Source organism: Tamandua tetradactyla, chromosome 3, assembly GCF_023851605.1.
Source record: "Tamandua tetradactyla isolate mTamTet1 chromosome 3, mTamTet1.pri, whole genome shotgun sequence".
Lineage (NCBI taxonomy): Eukaryota > Metazoa > Chordata > Mammalia > Pilosa > Myrmecophagidae > Tamandua > Tamandua tetradactyla.
This window is the reverse complement of record NC_135329.1, coordinates 181,991,681-182,013,785: the sequence shown is the minus strand read 5'-3', so window position 1 is coordinate 182,013,785 and position 22,105 is coordinate 181,991,681. Positions and strand designations below refer to the sequence as shown.

General features: G+C 40.2%; 1 protein-coding gene and 1 long non-coding RNA gene across 2 annotated transcripts in view; both read left to right on the top strand.

Moving 5' to 3' along the window:
• The window catches only part of DYTN (dystrotelin), a 60,262-nt gene extending 38,487 nt beyond the window's left edge, over positions 1–21,775 (top strand). Inside the window, 4 exon segments of the mRNA XM_077151791.1 lie at positions 7,891–8,034; positions 9,585–9,678; positions 10,054–10,545; positions 21,553–21,775. Of these exon segments, the coding sequence (XP_077007906.1) occupies positions 7,891–8,034; positions 9,585–9,678; positions 10,054–10,545; positions 21,553–21,650 (828 nt within the window). The 3' untranslated portion in view covers positions 21,651–21,775.
• Positions 340–4,647, top strand: LOC143678018 (uncharacterized). Its single transcript, XR_013173015.1, has 3 exons — positions 340–494; positions 2,218–2,288; positions 4,560–4,647. It is a non-coding gene; the product is annotated as an uncharacterized LOC143678018 (long non-coding RNA).
• Positions 21,776–22,105: the final 330 nt, after the last annotated feature.

Here is a 22,105-nt window from a genome sequence, read left to right as displayed (position 1 = left end):
CAGAGACCCGGGTTCAATTCCCGGTGCTCTGCCCATACCTCCCCCCCCACACACACGAAAAAAAAGTAGAAATGCTTTCCTGATTTTTTAAATGTGTACATTCTGCAAAAAACGTTTAAATCAGTTATTTGACCTCAGCTATCACTGCACTTGTAGGCTTTCCCTTAATTATTATACCTAGTACAGTCAGTAATACTTCCCAATCATCAAAGAGAAATCCGAGTTCTCATATTGCAATTGCACCCGGGAGAACTGCGAGTGGAGCGCAAGTCTTGCGACTGCCGGGTAACGAGTTGCCGCTGTAGCTGCGGCGGCGTCACGTTCTTCGTGTCTGTGCACGCTCGAATCGCGGCTGCGGCCGCCCCAGCGCCTAGAAGACGCTCGGCAGCGCCACCTGCTGGAGTGCTCGGCAGAGAGCAGGCGGCCCACTTGGGAGGATTTTTTCAAGAAAATTATCTGCCTCATCAAGATTTTCAAATTAATTGCTAAAAAAGGTACTTATCATTTTATTCATTTTTCCTGCTTGAAATAAAAGAGGAAGAAAAGACATTTCCACATGTAGATTTTTTTTCACTCTAACGTTTATTGATTCTGAAGGAAAACATTTAAAAAGGTTTTTCGGTTTCCCTCCTTTATTTCATTTTCCTTTTTCCTCCCTCTTACCTCTTTTTTTTTCATTATTAAAGTTCCTACATCCTTTCCTACATATATAGTACAGTTTTTAATTTGTTTTTTTATAAACATTTTTAATTATACAACTACGATATGAATCAGTTTGCTTTATAAAAAGTTAAAATTTTACAGGTAAAAATTAAGTCCTTTTCGACCACGATTTCCAGCTAAGGTCTGATTTTCTATACATTTTCAAACATACATTTGTGTGTGTGTTTGTGTGTATATATGTTTGTGTGTCGTCCACATGTACACAAAGAGGACAAAGGAATTGTATCTATTAAACTGAAACCCAAGAACCCTGCACATATGTACAAAGAGGCAAGTACAGCTTTGTTCAGGGCAGCGTGGCTTATCATTTAGAAAATAAATGGAAAGCGATCTAATGTCTCTCAGTTGGGAATGGCTGACTAAGCCAGGGAACCTATTCTGCAGCAGTCAGCGGTTAGAAAGAACATGGCAGGTCTGTAGGTGCCAACCTGAAATGCTCCTCAAGTTGCAGAATAGTACGGACCATATGATAGTGCTGAGGTAAAACAACTTTTAAAGATTTTTTTCATATTAATAATATAACGGTCACTGACTCAACGGCTGTACCAAGCGGTAGAACTGTTTGATTACGTGAATGAAGAGGCAGCAGGCAGAGGTCACTCAGAGGGACCACAGATGCCGTTACAATGTGACTTCTGCTTGCCTTCCCTCTCCCTCTTCCAGGCTGTTCCTAGGGACAAATGGGAGCCAAATTTCAGGTACCCAGCCCTACTTCAGATCATTTCCAGGGAGGAGAGAAGCTGTAGAATGTATCCGGAGATGCTTACAGAGTAATGAAATCCAATATTCCATCCAGAGTGGGAGCCGTGGGCCAGGATGTGTCAGGTCCACACTTGCCTTTGGGTTGCAGTTCATGAGAGAAACCCGGAGTCAGAGCCAGGCTTACTACTACTAATTCAAACAGACCTGGTGAATTCAAAGAGAAGGGATTATTCAAAGGGTACATCCAAGCAGGAAGCAATGGCAATACAGGTTTAAGTAGAAGATGGAAGGAAGAAGTCAGAGACTTGCTGCGCTAAGTGACAGTGATCCGACTGCATGTTTTTTTTTTTTTTTTTTTTTTTGCATGGGCAAGCACTGGGGATTGAACCCGGGCCTCTGGCATGGCAGGCGAGAACTCTGCCACTGCACCAGGGTCGCCAGCCCTCCAACTGCTTTTTATAGGTGCCTTTGGAAAGGAGAAGTTCAGGGCTGCAACCTAGCTCAGACAAAAGATTATTGTGGCTGACTTTTTTATAACTTAAAACTCTATTTTATGCTTTAATTTCTTAGAAGAGAGCTATTGTGTCCGCATCCGATTATGTGGCTGGACTTTGAACATACGAACATCTGCATCATGTACGGACGTGGTAACTCAAACACCAGAACACTTTTTTGAAACAGCCCTAGTTTTCTTTGCAAATTATCATTGAAATATGCTCTTATGATGAATTGTTAGAAATACGGGTTAAATTCAAACCGAAAACGTGTTTTCTCTATTTCTTGCTTCTCTAGACCATGGTCAGCATTAGGAGTGGACTGCGGAGGACGCGTGAACCCATCAGTGCTCTCCAGAAGGAAAGAAGGTGGGAACCACTGTGTATGCACAAAACTGACAGCACAGACTAATCAATAGCACATCCCATTGCTTTTTTTTCCCAACTTTTTTTAATTGTATAATATAACATATATGCAAAGCAGTAGTTTTCAAAGCACTCTTCAACAAGTAGTTACAGGACAAATCCCAGAGTTTGTCATGGGCTACCATACTATACCATCATCTCAGATTTTTTCCTTCTAGTGCTCCAGAACATTTTCCATTGCTTTCATGGGAACATTTTCTACAAAGGTTTTACCATGCTCTTTTTTTTTTTTATTGGGAAAGAATTCCTTAAGCAGAGAAATCATATGATCCCAGTGTAAAGGTTAAATGGGACTTTAACTCTATTCAAGTAGTTAAACAAAACAAAAATCATCTGCTTATTTTAAGATTTAACTTTTAATAGCCTGGTTGTATTCCCTGGATGTTGTTTAAACACTTTCAGTGAAGCATTGATTCTTGTGTTGTTTGTTTGTTTTACCTGCCTCTAAAGACATCAATACACTTTCTCCAATGTGCATCTAACTTCCTACCAGATTTATTAGGTTGCTTCAAGCTGTCATCTTTACTGTGTCTTAGGTAACTAGTCATTCCTTAAGCTCCTTTCTCCTCTTGTCATTCCTTTTAAGACAGAATTCCTGACCCCCTAGTTTTGCTGAGGGAGACCTTGTTTTCAGGCAGAGTGCTTGATTTGTAGTAGATGCTCAAAAAATTAAAGATTCCATGTGTATGTATATAGTGAGATGTGCTTCACCATAAAACTGTATGAAAGAGAATTTTAAAAATTCTTTCATCACGAATTTATCTGGATATATCGCAAGCACTCATGAAAAGAAGCATAATAACTTTAAAGTATGAAAATAATTCAAATGTTGAAATTTTTTATATTTCTGATATTATTAGAAAAACAAGGAACAAGTTCAGAAATAACGTTAAAGGAAGAGTATAGCAACAAAAAGGCAATTTTGAAACTTAAAACAGAGATAGAAAAGGAAATTTGAAACAATTTTTAAAATCTTAATTCTTAAAGTAATTATTTAAATTTAATTATTCCTTCTTATATAATCAATGCCCACTATGTGCATCATTGGTATCCCTGATAAAGCATTCACTGCTACAAAGTATACTAAAGGATAAGGCTGACCCAAACTGGAGGCACCATCCATCAGTGCCATCATTTTAATCAGTGATTTGAATAAAACTGCAAATGCGTGCATGACATGGCGCTGGTAGGAATAGGTAATAAGCTGAATGACAGAATCATGGATCACTGATTCTGAAGATTTTGAAATCACTGAAGATTTTGATAGTATTGTTCTAGTTTGTTAGCTGCCAGAATGCAACACACCAGAGACGGATTGGCTTTTAATAAAAGGGGATTTATTTTGTTAGTTCTTCAGAGGAAAGGCAGCTGACTTTCCACTGAGGCTCTTTCTTACATGGAAGGCACAGGATGGTCTCTGCTGGCCTTCTCTCCAGGCCCCTGGGTTCCAACAACTTTCCCCGGGGTGACTTCTTTCTGCATCTCCAAAGGCCTGGGCTGAGCTGCAAGTGCTGAGATGAGGATTGCTGAGCAGCTTGGTCTGTGCTACCTTGCACTCTCTTATTTAAGCACCAGCCAATTAAGTCAACCATCATTCATTGCAGCAGACACGCCTCCTAGCGGACTGCAGATGTAAATCAGCAACAGATGAGGTTCACGACCATTAGCTCATGTCCACAGCAACAGAACTAGGTATGCTCCCCTGGCCAAGTTAACAACTGAATCTAACTACCACAAGTATGAAACAGTGGAACAATTAATTTGAAAAGCAAAGCAAATTTTAAGAGGAAAGGAAAGACAGCTTCATAACAAATATTATGGGAAAGACCTGAGATATATAGTTATCTGTTCAAATTCAATAATAGCCAATATCACATCACTGATGACTTCAAAAGCAATGCAGAAATTTATATCTTCTGTAGCACACTATCTAAATTAACTTGTTTGGTCAGTTTATTTGAACACAATAATTACATGACCCTTGACTAGGGAGTAAGATCTTTTTGGTTCGTACAGGTTAGTGTGATACCCCGATACATTCCAGAGTAATTTGGGCAGAGAATAAAGAGGTATTTGCAAAACCCCATTGCAGGACTGAGGGAAAATGTGAAACTATTAAACTTCCTCACCTGGGGAATTTCAGATATTCTTGCAAGCATCAGGGACTACCAATTTAACAGGCCAAGCTTACCCTTATGAAACTTATTCCTGCAGATGAGAAGCTAAGCCTACTTATAATTAAGCCTAAAATCACGCCCCAGAGAACCTCTTTTGCTGTGCAAATGTGGGTTGTTTCTCAAAGCCAACTCAGCAGGTAAACCCACTGCCCTTCTCCCTATGTGGGACATGACTCCCAGGGCAATGTGGGACATGACTCCCAGGGATGGGCCTGGCCCTGGCATGGTGGGATTGGGAAAGCATTCTTGACAAAAAGGGGAAAGAGAAATGAAACAAAGTTTCAGTGCTAAGAGGTTTCAAATAGAGGGAAGAGGTCATTCTTGAGGTTATTCTTATGCATTATATAGATATCCCTTTTTAGATTTTAATGTATAAGAATAGATGGAAGGAAATACCTGAAACTATTGAACTGTAGTCCAGTAGCCTTGTTTCTTGCAGATGATTGTATAGCTAAATAACTTTTACAGTGTGACCATGTGATTGTGTAAATCTTGTGGTTGGACACACCCTTTATCCAGTATAGGGACAGATGAATTTAAAAAATTAAGGACAAAAAATAAATAAATAATAGGGGGTGATAAGGGTATGGGATGTTTCGGGTCTTCTTTTTTATTTTTGTTATTTTTATATGTTTTTTTGGGGGAAGTAATGAAAATATTTTAAAATTGTTGTGGTGATGAATGCACAACTATATGATGATACGGTGAACCACTGATTTTACGCTTTGGATGATTGTATGGTATGTAAATATATATCAATAAAATCATGTTAAAAATAAAGCAATGCAATCCCAGACTACTTTAACAGAAGGGATGCCATTCATTCACTAGCTATCTATTTGTTACTCTCCTCTTAACAGACACCAATCAAGGAAGATAATGTTCTGTGCATGGGAGACTTGGTTTAGGAGTGTTTGTGTTCCATTTGAAGCCCGAATAGATGATACATTCAAGCTGCTTAGCTTTGTAAAGCACAACTACACATACGTTGAAAGTTTAGAAATGCAGATTTCAGATCATTTGAGAGGAATTATCATTAAATAATCTGAGCTGTTGTTCATAGTGGATATTTGCGTGGAAAGTACTGGGCTCTCAGTTGCTGGAAATGTTAGCACTCTGGTGAGTTGTGTCCACCATAAATAGTCCATGAGAATCACTCCTTTAAAAAAAGGCAGAGTAAGAATAGATCTCTGCTCCTAATAGAGCTCTCACTATTTTCACCTGGATTGTGGAAGGATGGGTGACACGTGCCCTCTAGTTGTTCAAAAATGGTGGGTAAGCCAGAGAGGGGGAAGTGGATGGGATTGTGGACAAAACGTGGTTCCTGCAAGCACAAAACGTTACAGAAAATACTTTCTACAGAGGCTTTCTGGGAATATTTCTGTATTGTCTACTGGGTAAAACTCCTGGGGTCTCTCCTCTCAGAAATTCCATCATAATGATCTACTTGAAACTCTAATTACGATCAAGATTTTTTAGAGTCAGACTTGTTTCACCTGTGTTTGACTGTCTGAAAGTTTGAAGGCTGTCTTTTAGAGGACTCCTGCTTTGCATGAGAGCCCAAACTAAATCCCAAGACCTTTTCAGGGCCCTACAGAATTAGGAATTTCAAAGGTGCTAACATGCGTAAATGTTGTTGTATTTCATGCCAGGGGGATGAAATGTACTTTCATATGCCAACAGCACTGATCAAAGAATAAAACTTCACTTTATTTAGTCAGTTTTGATTGTATGTCAACTATGCCAGAGATTGTTCTAAGCGTGGGCCTGGGAATACAATCAAAAGAGGAGGGAAGAAACTTGCCTTTGTGCAACTTATATTCTAGTAGGAATGAAGAGACAATAAGCCCATAAGTAAAATAATAAATAATACATGTAGTATGCCAGATACTATGAATACCCTGAAGTTTGAAGACTGGAGACAAAGCCAAAATCTCAGATCTCTTCAAACTCGGCAGCAATTAGAAGACAAATAAAGCAGGACAGGGGATAGGAGATGCCGAGAGAAAGGTTGTGGTTGTGGTTTGCAATTTCAAATAAGGTAGTCAGGGAGGGCCTCACTGTAAATGGAGCATGTGAGCAAAGACTTGAAGTAGGAGAGTGAGCAAGCTGAGCAGGAACCTGAAGGAGGAAGGAGGGTTCCAGGCAGAGGGAAATGATGAAAGTGCAAAGTCCCTGATGGGAGAACATTTCTGGTGTGTTCAAAGAACAGGGAAGAGCTCTGTGTGGCCATAGGAAGATAAGGAAAGGAGGAGAATGCAGATGAGGTTGGAGAGGTAAGGGGGTCTTACCCATCTTCTAGAGTCATTTTGTAGGATCTTCTCAACCTGTTTAAGGACTTCGGGTTACTCTAAGTAAAGAAAGGAACCATTGGAGAGTTTTGAGGAGATATATAATCTTATTTGATCAGACTTTTGTTTTAAAAGAATTACCCTGACTGCTTGGTTCATTCTTTAAATCAATGAATACTAGACTTGGGAAGAAAAACCAAAGCAGGCCTACAATTTATGAACTGAATCATTGTTCTTTCTCTTCGGTGTTTTCCTGTGGCCATACCATTAATACTATCATTTGAAATGGAGTTTGCCTAAACAAAACAATAATGGAGATAGTCAATATTCAGATTTAAGTAATCATTGAAGCTATGCGTCAAAAGTAATCCATAACATGCATGGTGAGCTTTCTAAAATGCCTCTAAATAAATGAAATTTTCAGTGGAATTGGATCTGTCATGGATAAAAGGACAGCTGTGTGTGGTGAAGAGTCAAGCGGTATAAAATGATATTGGTTATAGAGGGCCCAGCCACTCCAGAACATCAGCTAGTTCCATCTTCCTACCCCATGCAACTGACAGCCCCTTCCAACATGAAAGTGTTAGAACAGGCATATCCCATATACCCCCAAAGAGTGGGAGAAACATCAGGGGTAATGGTGGAGTTGTACAGAAAAGGTATGGTTTAATAGATGAGTATGATTGCTGGAAAAAAAAAAGACAAACCAGGAGTCAAAGGCAGAGAAAGGAGGATTCCCAGGACAGTGCCATGTGATGGGGGACCACCATCAGCCAAATGGTATGGAGTCCAGGAGAAAGCACAGTACAGCCTCGTCATGACTTGATTTTGGACTTCAAGACTCCTAAACCATGAGCCAATAAATTCCTGTTGTTAAGCCAAAAAAAAAAAAAATAGTATTTGTTAATGTTAGATAATATTCAAGGCACAAGCTTCTTCAGCATCTGCTCCCAAAGGTAGTTTTGGAGTACGTTTCCTAAGGCTCTAGGTAGTCTGGCCTACCTAGACTAGTGTGCTGGCCTCTTGTTCTTCCAACTCTCTCAAATCATGTCCTCTATTCAGGCGTTTTAAAAATAGTTAAGCCAATGCAAAGACAAGATGCCAGCAATCTACGGCTCCCTGGAAGAACTAAGTTGTAGATTTGAAACAAAGATTCAGAAACTTACAACCAACCAGAATCTTCTGTGGACCAGTCTACACCAGATGGGACTGGACCTACAGGTATAAAGTATGTGAGGCATTGGCCATCTGGACCATCTGGAAGTCAGACCTCCAGTCCTCTGGCCCAGGGAGGGCTGCAGCCTGAAGCTTCATGCTTGAATTTGATGAGACTCTTCCCTTACCCTCTTCTCCCCAAACCTGGACTGTCTTCCCCTTCCATCCTCCGGATTATTTCCTTCTCTTTCATGGAGATAGGGCCAATGGGAGAGAGCAGTATGGGTGTCATTTAGAAGCAATGGTTCTCGGCAAAAGGGATATTTATAGAATTGGTACCTAAACATTTGGATCTTTACATTCTTAAAAAAAATTTGAGAGCCCCCAAGGAGCTTTTCTTTCTGTGGGGTATTTACCATAATTAAAATTAAAACTTAGAAATTGTTTTAAAATTTACTGATTAATTTAAAATAAAATAATAAAATTTATTGATCAATTTATGATAAAATAATGAACTCATTTATTCCTCCCAAAATGTAGTGATATGAATGGCCCTGTCTTGCACATCTCTTCAATGTTGAGAATTAAAAAGACAGCTGGATTCTCACATCTGCTTCTGCATTCAATCTGTTGCAAGATATTATTTTGGTTGAGGTTTATGAAGAAAATCCACACACACAGATTTATAGTTGTAAAAGAGAAAAGTATTTTAATAACCTTTTCAGATAATAGGGCATATTCTTCCTTGGTACTACACTAAAATATGATGAATGGTAGTTTCTTAAAGGATAAACCTGAAACCATATTTATTTCACACTCTTTCATTAAAATCTAGTGTTCTATTGTGCTCTTTGAATGGCTCTTGGCATGGTTTGGTAGCATCATTCATTGATTATTTGGAAAATATTAGTCCACTCAGCTATATTAAATCTGCCAATGTTGGCCCATCTCATTATACAATATTTAAATATAACATTATTAATATTACCACTAACCTCTTTAAAAAAGTGTTTAAGATTTGGAAAGCTATCTATCAAGTTTATAATGGTGAATACAACTTTTCCATAATTCTAATTTTTGCTTAAAATGGTAACTGTTAAATCAGCAACAAAACTGTTAATTATTTTCCCTCCAGTGACAGTTCCACTTCATTCGTTTGTTGTTGCTGCTGTTTTGCATGGGCAGGCACCGAATTCATGCGTTTTTAAGAAAATGTGTGCCAAATACCCAAGTCCGAATAACTGTGCCAGTGAATCCTTCACACCAGTGCTTTTCCCTGAGGCAACTTTTGCATTTCTGTATGCATCAGAAATGGTTTATGCACACTTCTCATTTCATCATGTACAATATTTTAAAAGAAGTGTGTATTAATAAAATTAAGAACTTTATTTTCCTCCTTCAAGGATATTCATAGTGAACTGACTTTTTAAAAAAAAAACTGTGAGCGCGTGATGTTGAAAAATACCAAGACTATTAGGACTGTTTGGTGATGCTACATTTATTCATGCTAAGTTGTTGCTTTTGTTTCATTAGTGAAAATAGCAACACAATAAAAAGGCAAATAACATCAGGTTTTGTGAAAATATGTCATTTTGACTTCGTGGACCCCTAAAAAGGTCTTGGGGACTCCCGACTGGGACCAGAGATCAGACTTTGTGAATTGTGCTTTATGGGGAGCACACCCCCTAGATTTTATACCTATGGACTATCGTGAACCCCTCACAACTTACCTACCTAGATAGAGCATGATGAACACATTTGTTGTAACCATTTCCATCTATCAGCTCAACATGTGCTGCCATTTCCCCAAATTCCTTAGGATATTTTTAAAGCATGGTGTTTTTTAGAACCTAAATTTTCCCAAATTCCTTGTGATATTCCTTGTGACATATTAAAAACTCGGTTGTGCCAATTCTTGTAGGGAATTTTAGGTTGAATATAAATTTAACAATGTACTTAGAGAGTAGAAAGAAAAGTCTTGCATAAAAATTTCCCATTGGAATATTGAACTTTAATGCATTCATGAAAACAGTCAGATAAATATTAACTTCCTCATAAATGGAGTTTTTATTTTAATCTGGGCAGTGTTGCCTTCATCTTTCTCCTGCCAAAATATGGTTTCCAAGAGTGACCATTCTTCAGCTGAAAGGTTTTGGAGGGGAGGAGATTCTTCCCAAATCAGAAATGCCACTGAGAAGGGTTTGGAATCAGAACATCTTCCTAATTCCACCATGGTTGACAGAAGTCACTGATTTCGAGAAAATGCAGAGCATGCTTCATCAAATTCTGAGTCATCAGAGGCCAGTTTGCAACCAAAGTCAGTGTAAAACACCAAGACACAAAGTCAAGCACAAAAGACATTGAAGGAACTCCTTAGCTCCCTACCGAGTTCTCAGTTGGACTTGTGGCAGGACCACATCCAAATTGCTCCTGCCGAAATGAGTAATCCTGCCCTGGCTCCTGCTGAAAGGAAAGAGACAGTTTACACTAAGGAGAAAAAGAATGGGCAAGACAAAGAGGAACTGCAACAACTGTTGGCAAAACTTATGACGCACTTTGCTCTTGAAATGCCACCAGGTAGTTTCTATAGTCTGCAGAGACAATGATGGCTGGGAATTCAGGCTGCCTTTCAAAACACTTGATTTTATAACATTGTGGATTAGCCTAACAGCTGTAATTCATCTAAAGTAATAAGAGTTTTGAATTTTTTGGACGTCAGTAGTATCCTTGAACTTGATCCCTAGCATTGCCTAATTCATAGAGTTATTCTGAGCATTAGAAATGACAAACCATGTAAGACTTTAATACATCATCTAGCATATAGTAAGCATTCTGTAAATGCCTATTATTTTGTCATTGCGACTATTATTTTCAGTAGCTCCATTTCACATAGAACTGGGCAATCTGATGTCACCATTTAAAATGGAAGTAATAACAATGCTCTCTTTCTAGAGGTGTCTGTAAGTAGTATTCTCATAATCATTCCTAAATTCTGAAGTTTTATTCTTAAATTCTTCCTTACTATTGCTGTATCTTGTGTTTTGAAGCGGCGTTGCCTTATTCTTAGAGTTACTTCCTTACCTTATATCTCTCTTATATATCCACATCCTTTTCTTCTTTAAGCAAGCTGAGGCTCTTTTTGTTTGAAAGATCATCTAGAGACTTGTGATAAAAATAAGGGATATTATTTTATTTTATCCTGTTTCTGTATCAGAGGAGTCCTTCTCAGAATATTTCGGAGTTAGCAAACTGTAAAGTGGGCACATAATAATTAAGAGTTTTATTCAGAACTTGGTAGAGTCAAGTAATGAAGTAATCATTTGATGGTTCCAAAAAACTCTACTGTGTATGAATTGGGGTTGTAATCTTCGTATTAGAGAAAACAAAGTCACAAAGATGCCAGAAGCCTGCTCAGAGTGCCTGAGACAAAGACAGTATGGGAACTCCTTGTGCCTGCTTCTTAGGAGGACAGAAGATTCCACCTTCTGTAATTCCATCCAGGCATTCTTGGGGTCATGATAAGTACTCTAAGCAAAGTCAATATCTACTTGACTTTTTTAGTAAAAATTCACATAAAAATTGGGCTTAATAGAAAAGTTTATTTAGTCTGTGATATCTTCATCTTTTAATTATTTTTTGTTTTTGTTTCTCCAAATGAGATTATGGAAGATACTGATTTCTAAAAGGCTATGTTGTTTCAGCTCTCACACATTTAGTAAACTGTATTGTATATTTGAGATCCCCAGTAAAGCAGATCTTGTACATATATTTGGAAGACAAAATCCTAACATTTGTGCAGTTTAACAGCTAAAGCAAAAAGATTCATGCATATTTTCAGAAACTTTATCAATGTCTCTATGTATTTTTATATCTTTGTATATACACATAATTATATCATTAAAAGGAGAATCATGAAAGGGTAAAATCTATTTCAAATTCAGATCTCTCATACACACACACACACACACACACACACACACACACACACAAAAGGTGGGAGGGGGAAAAAGAAAAAAATTCAGATGACACAGCAATGTATAATGATACAATTAGCATTATTCAATCTTGTAAAAAATATAAAAATATATGTCTCAAAAATTCATCTCTGTTTCCACATACAATCTCAATAGAACCATTGAGATGCTTTTGTAGGAAGTATTCATTATTATCAGACAAATGTGCTTATGATATTAGCATCAAAGTACACATATTTCTTACTATAGTATTCTCTACTTTGATATGATTCAACAAATACTAATTGATGAGATTTAATTTTATAGTCATGCTTCTCCTATATTAGTCTTATTTCTTTGAGACTATGAAAGTTTGTATCCTAATCCAATCTGGTATGGAATATGATCCTGTTTGCAAACTGTATTAGTTAGGGTTCTCTAGAGAAACAGAATCAACAGGGAACACTTGCAAATATGAAATTTATGAAAGTGTCTCATGTGACCGTAGGAACGCAGAGTCCAAAATCCACAGGGCAGGCTGCGAAGCCGATGACTCCAATGGATGGCCTGGATGAACTCCACAGGAGAGGCTCACCAGCCAAAGCAGGAATGCAACCTGTCTCCTCTGAGTCCTCCTTAAAAGGCTTCCCATGATTGGATTTAGCATCACTAATTGCAGAAGACACTCCCCTTTGGCTGATTACAAATGGAATCAGCTGTGGATGTAGCTGACGCGATCATGACCTAATCCTATGAAATGTCCTCATTGCAACAGACAGGCCAGCGCTTGCCCAATCAGATGAACAGGTACCACAACTTGGCCAAGTTGACACCTGTCCCTAACCATGACAGTTCACCCCTTGTCAACTTGGCACATATATATATATATATATATCACCTTAGACCATACTTAATTTCCAAATGAAAACAAATAAGCACACATTTTTTCTTTTACCTGACAATACTCAACTGTCCTGCATATAACTGGAAACACATTAAATCTCTCCAGAATAGCGTGCAAATCCTTGGGCAACATTCATTCTTAAACTTGATATCTTACAACTTAAATAGTATAACACAAACAAAACAGCATTACAGTCCTCGTTTCTGTAACTGATCACGTGGTCGAAGTTCATATTTATCACTACCTTCTTCCACTACCCATTCCATGTTCCCTTTCCCCTCAGCAAGTACTTCAGCTGGCCGTGGTTCTTTGCCTGGTGGGGTGACCCAAACCTTCATTCCTGAAGTCTCAGAGCCATTAGTGGTCCTGCCTGGATTGTGTTGTTGCAGCTTTCCATTGATTTTAATCACAGGGCATGGTAGTACTAATAGACGCCCCAGGGGATCTCCTATATTCCAAGAAAACTCTTCTTTACCTCCATTATGTAGTTGCAGTCCTACTTCCTTCTGATAGTCAGGGTCAGTTACCCCAGACAATAATGTAATCCCCTTCTTGGTGTGTTGATCCAGAGGCATAAGTAGCCCAAAGTGGCCAGGTGGCAATCTTAACTTCCAGTTCAGTGGTATCACTGTTGTTTCTCCTGGAGAAAGCACACCCTGTTTTGGAACTAAAACCTGTAGACCAGCAGAACTCAGGGTAGCAGGGACAGGAAGCAAAAATTTTCCTAGTGGATCACTAGGAGTAATAGTGAGTGGCACCACACCCATTTCTACCCCTTGGTTCCTGGACCCATGGATCCTGGCTATGGGAGAAACAACACCATACAGCGGACGCTGATTCAGAGCATACACAGCTTCCTGGAGAACATTACCCCAGCCTTTCAAGTTTTTGCCACCTAGTTGGCACCGTAATTGAGTTTTCAAAAGGCCATTCCACCGTTCTATCAATCCAGCTGCTTCTGGATGATGGGGAACATGGTAAGACCAGAGAATTCCATGAGCATGTGCCCATTCCCGCACTTCATTTTCTGTGAAGTGTGTTCCTTGATCCGAAGCAATGCTATGTGGAATACCATGACGATGGATAAGGCATTCTGTAAGCCCACAGATAGTAGTTTTGGCAGAAGCATTGCGAGCAGGGAAAGCAAACCCATATCCAGAGTATGTGTCTATTCCAGTTAGAACAAATCGCTGCCCCTTCCATGAAGGGAGTGGTCCAATGTAATCAACCTGCCACCATGTAGCTGGCTGGTCACCTCAGGGAATGGTGCCATATCGGGGGCTGAGTGTGGGTCTCTGCTGCTGGCAGATTGGGCACTCAGCAGTGGCTGTAGCCAGGTCAGCCTTGGTGAGTGGAAGTCCATGTTGCTGAGCCCATGCATAACCTCCATCCCTACCACCATGACCACTTTGTTCATGAGCCCATTGGGCAATAACAGGAGTTGCTGAGGAAAGAGGCTGACTGGTATCCATAGAACGGGTCATCTTATCCACTTGATTATTAAAATCTTCCTCTGCTGAAGTCACCCTCTGGTGTGCATTCACATGGGACACAAATATCTTCAGGTTTTTAGCCCACTCAGAAAGGTCTATCCACATACTTCTTCCCCAGACCTCTTTGTCACCAATTTTCCAATTATGGTCTTTCCAAGTCCCTGACCATCCAGCCAAACCATTAGCAACAGCCCATGAGTCAGTATACAAACGCACCTCTGGCCAGTTTTCCTTCCAAGCAAAATGAACAACCAGGTGCACTGCTCGAAGTTCTGCCCACTGGGAGGATTTCCCCTCACCACTGTCCTTCAAGGACACCCCAGAAAGGGGTTGTAATGCTGCAGCTGTCCACTTTCGGGTGGTACCTGCATATCGTGCTGAACCATCTGTAAACCAGGCCCGAGTTTTCTCTTCCTCAGTCAATTCACTGTAAGGAACACCCCAAGAGGCCATAGCTCTGGTCTGGGAAAGAGAAGGTAATGTGGCAGCAGGAGTGGAAACCATGGGCATTTGTGCCACTTCTTCATGTAACTTACTTGTGCCTTCAGGACCTGCTCTGGCTCTATCTCGTATATACCATTTCCACTTTACAATAGAGCACTGCTGTGCACACCCAACTTTATGGCTTGGTGGGTCAGACAACACCCAACTCATGATAGGCAACTCAGGTCTCATGGTAACTTGGTGGCCCATGGTTAAGCGTTCAGTCTCTACTAAGGCCCAATAGCAGGCCAAAAGCTGTTTCTCAAAAGGAGAGTAGTTATCTGCAGCAGATAGCAAGGCTTTGCTCTAAAATCCTAAGGGTCTGCGTTGTGATTCTCCTATAGGGGCCTGCCAAAGGCTCCAGACAGCATCTCTATTTGCCACTGACACTTCCAGCACCATTGGATCTGCTGGATCATATGGCCCAAGTGGCAAAGCAGCTTGCACAGCAGCCTGGACCTGTCGCAGAGCCTCCTCTTGTTCAGGTCCCCACTCAAAATTAGCAGCTTTTCTGGTCACTCGATAAATGGGCCGGAGTAGCACACCCAAATGAGGAATATGTTGTTGCCAAAATCCAAAAAGACCAACTAGGCGTTGTGCCTCTTTTTTGGATGTGGGAGGGGCCAGATGCAGCAATTTATCCTTCACCTTAGAAGGGATATCTCAACATGCCCCACACCACTGGACACCTAGAAATTTTACTGAGGTGGAAGGCCCCTGTATTTTTGTTGGATTTATCTCCCATCCTCTGACACGCAAATGCTTTACCAATAAATCTAGAGTAGGTGCTATTTCTTGCTCACTAGGTCCAATCAACATGATATCATCAATATAATGGACCAGTGTGATGTCTTGTGGGAGGGAGAAACGATCAAGGTCTCTGCGAACAAGATTATGACATAGGGCTGGAGAGTTGATATACCCCTGAGGTAGGACAGTGAAAGTATATTGCTGACCTTGCCAGCTGAAAGCAAACTGTTTCTGGTGGTCCTTACTAATAGCTATTGAGAAAAAAGCATTTGCCAGATCAATAGCTGCATACCAGGTACCAGGGGATGTATTGATTTGCTCAAGCAATGATACTACATCTGGAACAGCAGCTGCAATTGGAGTTACCACCTGGTTGAGTTTACGATAATCCACTGTCATTCTCCAAGACCCATCTATTTTCTGCACAGGCCAAATAGGAGAGTTGAATGGGGATGTGGTGGGAATCACCACCCCTGCATCTTTCAAGTCCTTAAGAGTGGCAGTAATCTCTGCAATCCCTCCAGGAATACGGTATTGCTTTTGATTTACTATTTTGCTTGGTAGGGGCAGTTCTAGTGGCTTCCACTTGGCCTTTCCCACCATAATAGCCCTCACTGCGCGAGTTAGAGAACTAACGTGGGGATTCTGCCAGTTGCTCAGTATGTCTATGCCAATTATACATTCCGGAACTGGGGAAATAACTACAGGGTGGGTCCGGGGGCCCACTGGATCCACTGTGAGATGGACCTGAGCTAAAACTCCATTGATCACCTGGCCTCCATAAGCCCCCACTCTGACTGGTGGTCCAGAGTGACGTTTTGGGTCCCCTGGAATTAATGTCACTTCTGAACCAGTGTCTAATAATCCCCAAAATATCTGATCATTTCCTTTTCCCCAATGCACAGTTACCCTGGTAAAAGGCCGTCGGTCTCCTTGGGGAAGACTTAGAGGAAGGTTAACAGTATAAATTTGTGGCAGTGTAACAGGTTTCTCCCCCATAGGGACCTGGCCTCCCCTTCATTCAAGGGGCTCAGGGTCTGTAAACTGTTTCAAGTCTGAAAATTGGTTAAGGGGCCGTGACTCTGTGTTTTTGTAATTCAGGTTAGACTTCTGTTCCCTTGACCTAGAACTCTTTTGTTTATACAGCTCCAACAAGAATTTTGTAGACTGCCCTTCTATTGTATTTCTAGGCACCCCATGATTTACTAGCCAGTGCCACAAATCTCTGCGTGTCATATAATTTTGATGCCTCCTTTGAGTTGGTTGTCTATTATAATACCCACGTCTACCCTGTCTTTGGTGATTAAGTGCTGCCACCTGGCTTCTGCCAACTCGGGATCCTGTCATCCCCATTGTGTTTAAGGATTCCAGCTCAGTGACAGCAGTTCCTACAGTAATATCTGACCTACAGAGAAGTGCAACCACAGAGCTCTTGAGGGATGATGGTGCTAGTCTCACAAATATATTTCTCACTGTTCTGGTAAAAGGTGCATCCTCTGGACATTTCTGGGGTGTAAGAGCAGGCTTTGCATGATAAATCCACTCTAACATCCCAATCTCTCTAAGCCTCTGGATCCCCTCATCTACATTATACCAGGGCAGTTCTGGCATTTCAACCTCAGGTAATGTTGGCCACCTTTTGATCCATGTTTCAACCAACCACCCAAACAAGCTATTAACACCTTTTCTAACTGCTCTAGCTATAACATTGAATGCAGAATCTCTGCTTAGTGGGCCCATATCAATAAATTCAGCCTGATCCAGCCTTATATTCCTCCCACCATTATCCCACACTTTTAAAATCCATTGCCACACATATTCCCCTGATTTCTGTCTATATAAATTGGAAAACTCACACAGTTCTTTTGGAGTATAACGTACCTCCTCATGTGTGATACTTTGTACCTCACCTTTAGGGGCCTGTTGGGACTTTAGTCTAGTTACAGGTCTAGAAGAAATGAGGGGTGGTGGAGGTGGGTCATGAAAAGAATTAGAAGTATCTTCCAAGCCATTTGCTTCAGGGCTTTCATTTGCAGTTTCATCTGGTGAAACAGGATTAATAACTCTAGGGCTAATCCCTTCAGGAGGAGGTTGGGTGGCCAATTCCTCAAGGCAGGCAGGAGGTGGGGCGGCTATGTCCTCAGGGCAGACTATTACAGGGTTATCTAAAGAAGGCTCAGCATGGTCTAGGGTTTCAACCTCACCCCCAACATCATTATCAATCCATATGTCACCATCCCATTTTTCAGGGTCCCACTCCTTTCCAATCAATGCCCTCACTTTAACGGCAGACACCATGCAAGACTGAGATTTCAGTTTACGTTGTAAAGTTGCTACTCTAACAATAAGATTCTGAGTCTGATTTTCAGAGATCTCAAGTCTACGGCTACAGGAAATAAAATTTTCCTTCAGGATACTCATAGAAACCTCTACATCTTTCAGACGGCACTTAAGCTTCTTGTTTGAAGCCTTAAGCCCATCCCTTTCACCCTTTAATGTAGACAGTGTATCTAACAACAACCAACCAACATCTCTATAACTCTTATTTCTACAAAACTCTGTAAAGGTGTCAAAAACATTATCCCCCAGAGTCTGCCTTCATACAAGCGAAGTATTAGGAGAATCGAATGATGATATTTTGACTATCTCCTTTGCCAACTCAGTCCATGGATTGGGAGTGTCATTCTGATTACGGGAATCAGAGTCCTTAGTGTCTCTGAGCCCAGTCAGAGTAGAAAACCATTCATAAAAACCCATTTTTAAGATTCTGTTCCTTAAGAACCACTCCTGGTACCAAGATGTATTAGTTAGGGTTCTCTAGAGAAACAGAATCAACAGGGAACACTTGCAAACATAAAATTTATGAAAGTGTCTCACGTGACCGTAGGAATGCAGAGTCCAAAATCCACAGGCAGGCTGCGAAGCCGATGACTCCAATGGATGGCCTGGATGAACTCCACAGGAGAGGCTCACCAGCCAAAGCAGGAATGCAACCTGTCTCCTCTGAGTCCTCCTTAAAAGGCTTCCCATGATTGGATTTAGCATCACTAATTGCAGAAGACACTCCCCTTTGGCTGATTACAAATGGAATCAGCTGTGGATGTAGCTGACGTGATCATGACCTAATCCTATGAAATGTCCTCATTGCAACAGACAGGCCAGCACTTGCCCAATCAGATGAACAGGTACCACAACTTGGCCAAGTTGACACCTGTCCCTAACCATGACACAAACTCTACATGCCCACTGACAATATGAATTATAAAAACACATTCCATAATTTATGCATAATCATGTATGTCTACCAAAATTATACTGAACTAAATCACAGCCAGAATTAGTTTTATTTCTATCTATCACTGATTCATCAGATAACAACATGAAGTCTCTGATAGTCTTACTGTCCCAAGCTATTTTTTTAATTTAAGGGATATTGGGAGCATTATAAAGATCTGCTTTTTATAAAATGCCAGGATTTTCTCAGACATAGTGCCAATATAATCACCCAGTGTTGTAATTATCCTAGAAGCTGACAACCTTTTTGGACAGCAGATTTGCTAAGAAGGCAACATATTTTAGAAATTAAGATGAACTTTATATTATTTAAAAGCTTAATAAAACTAAAACAGCAACTCTGATGGTCAGCTTTGGGCAGTTGTTGACATTAAGTGAATAGAGTCATTTGGTATTAAGATCTAAGATAATGGAATTTCAAGAGACTGTGAGTAGGGAGCCCAGAATAAATATGAGGGCCTTTAATGCTGCATAGCTTAATCTAATGCCTAGATACATCCCAGAGTAGATAATCAAAAAGTATTGGCAAAGTCCCTTAAGGGATAGGAGAAAAAATATGAAACTATTAAACTTTAACACTACGGAAACCCCAGATACTGTGTCAAACATTAGGGACACCCAAATCAACAGGCCAAGTCCTTGATCTTGAGGCTTGTTCTCGTGAAGTTTGTGTATGTAGCAGAGAAGCTTAGCCTACCTGTAGTTATGCCTAAGAGTTACTTTTGGAGGACCTCTTTTGTTGTTCAATGTGACCTTTCTCTCTCTAAGCCCAACTCTGCAAGTGAACTCATTGCCCTCCCCACTACATGGGATACAACATCCAGGGGTGAAAGCCTCCCTAGTGGTTTGGGAGATGACTCCTAGGGATGAGTCTGTCCCTGAAACCATGGGATCAATAATGTCATCCTGACCAAAAAGGGGGAAAAGAAGTGTAACTAATAGAATATCAGTGGCTGAGAGAGTTCAAATAGAGTCAAGAGGCTATTCTGGAGGTCACTCTCATGCAAGCTTCAGTTAGACATTGCTACCTAACAACTTGCCAAACCCCAACCAAAACCATCCCAGCCAATCCTAAAGAGCACCTAGGATGATATATAGGATTTTAAAAGGTTAACTTTCTAGAAACCTACAAGCTCCAGATGGATCCCTGTACCCGATAAGTCCTGAAATGCAGAGGGCCAGCCTCTCCAGAGCATCAACTAGTTCCATCCCCCTACCCCATATTATCGACAGCCCCTTTTAACATGAAAAAGTTAGAATGGCATAGCTCAAATACCCCTAAAGAGTGGGAGAAAGATCAAAGGTGATACAGAAAAGGTAGGGCTTAACAAATGAATATGATTGCTGAATCATTATATTGATGTTTATTTTAGTCTCCAGTATCTTAGAGCACTAGAAGTAAAAGCCTAAAATTGTGGAATTGTAACCCATACCAAACTCTGAAATCTGTTCTAACAACTAATTATCTCACTGTGGTTTGAAATTCATTGCTTTTTTGTATATATGTTATTTTTCACAAAAAAGAAAGAAAAAGTCTATTGTGATGATAAAAATATACATATATATTTTTTCTAGCCTCCAGTATTATGGAGCAGCTAGAAGGAAAAATCTGAGCTGATGGAATGATAGCCCATGACAAACTCTGGGATCTGCTCTGTAACTACTTGTTCAAGAGTACTTTGAAAATTATTGCTTTTTTCTTTCTTTGCTTTGTACATATGTTATATTATACAATTTAAAAGTTTAAAAAGAGACTGCTTAATGAAAAAGAGAGAGTCAGGTAGTTGCTCTCCCCCCTACATAGGACATGACATCCAGGGGTGAAAGCTTTATTAAATTCAAAAGATACAGAAAATCAGTAATGAACAATTCGTTCAAACTTGGGATAAAAGAATTAGATTTGAAAGATTGTTTAGTACGACTTGCTTCTGTGATGATAAAGCACATAAACCTCTAGTTTTACTTTTTCATTAAATTATTTTCTCTCTAATTGTGAGTGAAATTTCCTGTAGTTAAGTTCTTGGATTCTTCTCCCCACTTCTTTTCCATCCCTCTTTTGTCATTCCTTTGCCACTGGGGTTTTCAACAAGGAGAGGGCAACGAATGAGAGGGAAGGGTGGGGGTGGGGTGGGAAAAGAGTATGCCGATTGGGTTAGGGAGGGCGTGATTCAGGGTGGGATATAGGGGGCCAATTCCTGTTCCTTCTTCCCTACCTAGAACCATCCTACAAACTGTTATTTTATATAATCAGAAAATGAAATTTAACTCCCGCAAATTCTAGGGAAATAAAGAACAGGGATTTAGAAGCCCAGGAAAGAGAAATTCAGCACTGTATCTCTATTTTAGCTGGAAGGTAATTGTTTCAAACGTTGCCTGGGAATCCTAGCTGCACGTGCTGATCTCTAAATGGAGATACAGTATTACTGCAGAGTTTGAGAACAGCTGTTTTAGAGTGTGCTATCTGGTTGCCTAGATCTGTGCTAGGAGATGTGGGAAATTGGACTGAAGAAGGCCAAACCTGGTTGGATTAGTAGTATTGATCATGGTAAATCATAGCCATTTTATTGGCTAGCTAGCTGAGGGAAAGACCATTGTCATTGGGAACTGAGGAGAGATAGATTCTCTATTTTCTCTGTGTTAGAGTTTTATCAACTTGAGAACCTACAGGAACATTTCTCTGAAAGTCACCCATGTTTATTAATTTCAGGTCTGCAGTTTTCAGTAACCTTGGACCTGTACTGTGGAGCTGAGCCAGTGTGTAAGGCCTTTTCTGCCCTTATTGATGAAATCACCTTGCCCAGCTGAAAGTGAAAGAGTCCAAGCTCAACAGTCTGTTGGTGTAATGACAAATCACATTTTCAAAATCTGTGATAAAGCTATTAAGCTTCTTTATCAATATTCAGTATGAAGAAAAGAAGTTTTATTTTTTATTACCCTATTCATGTATCTTAGTTCTTCAGTTCATTGTTAAGTCTTTGGGGAAGGGGGTTCGTGGAGAGAAAAGGAGAGGAGTGGGAGAATCAAATTCAGGTGTGTCAGGTCTCAGTCTGAGTGCCATATCTTACTTTGAATTCCCTGGTAATAATTTTCAAGTGTGTGATCTACAGGAAGGCATGCAATTCTCTTCTTCCAGTATCATTTGAATTACCAAATTGATGAGCTCATTTTCTCTCTGGATGCTCCTGCTAGAGAACAGGCTTGGCAAATAACAGAAGACCCAGGACCATTTAATTGGTCAGTTTCCCTTTAGAAAGGAATAA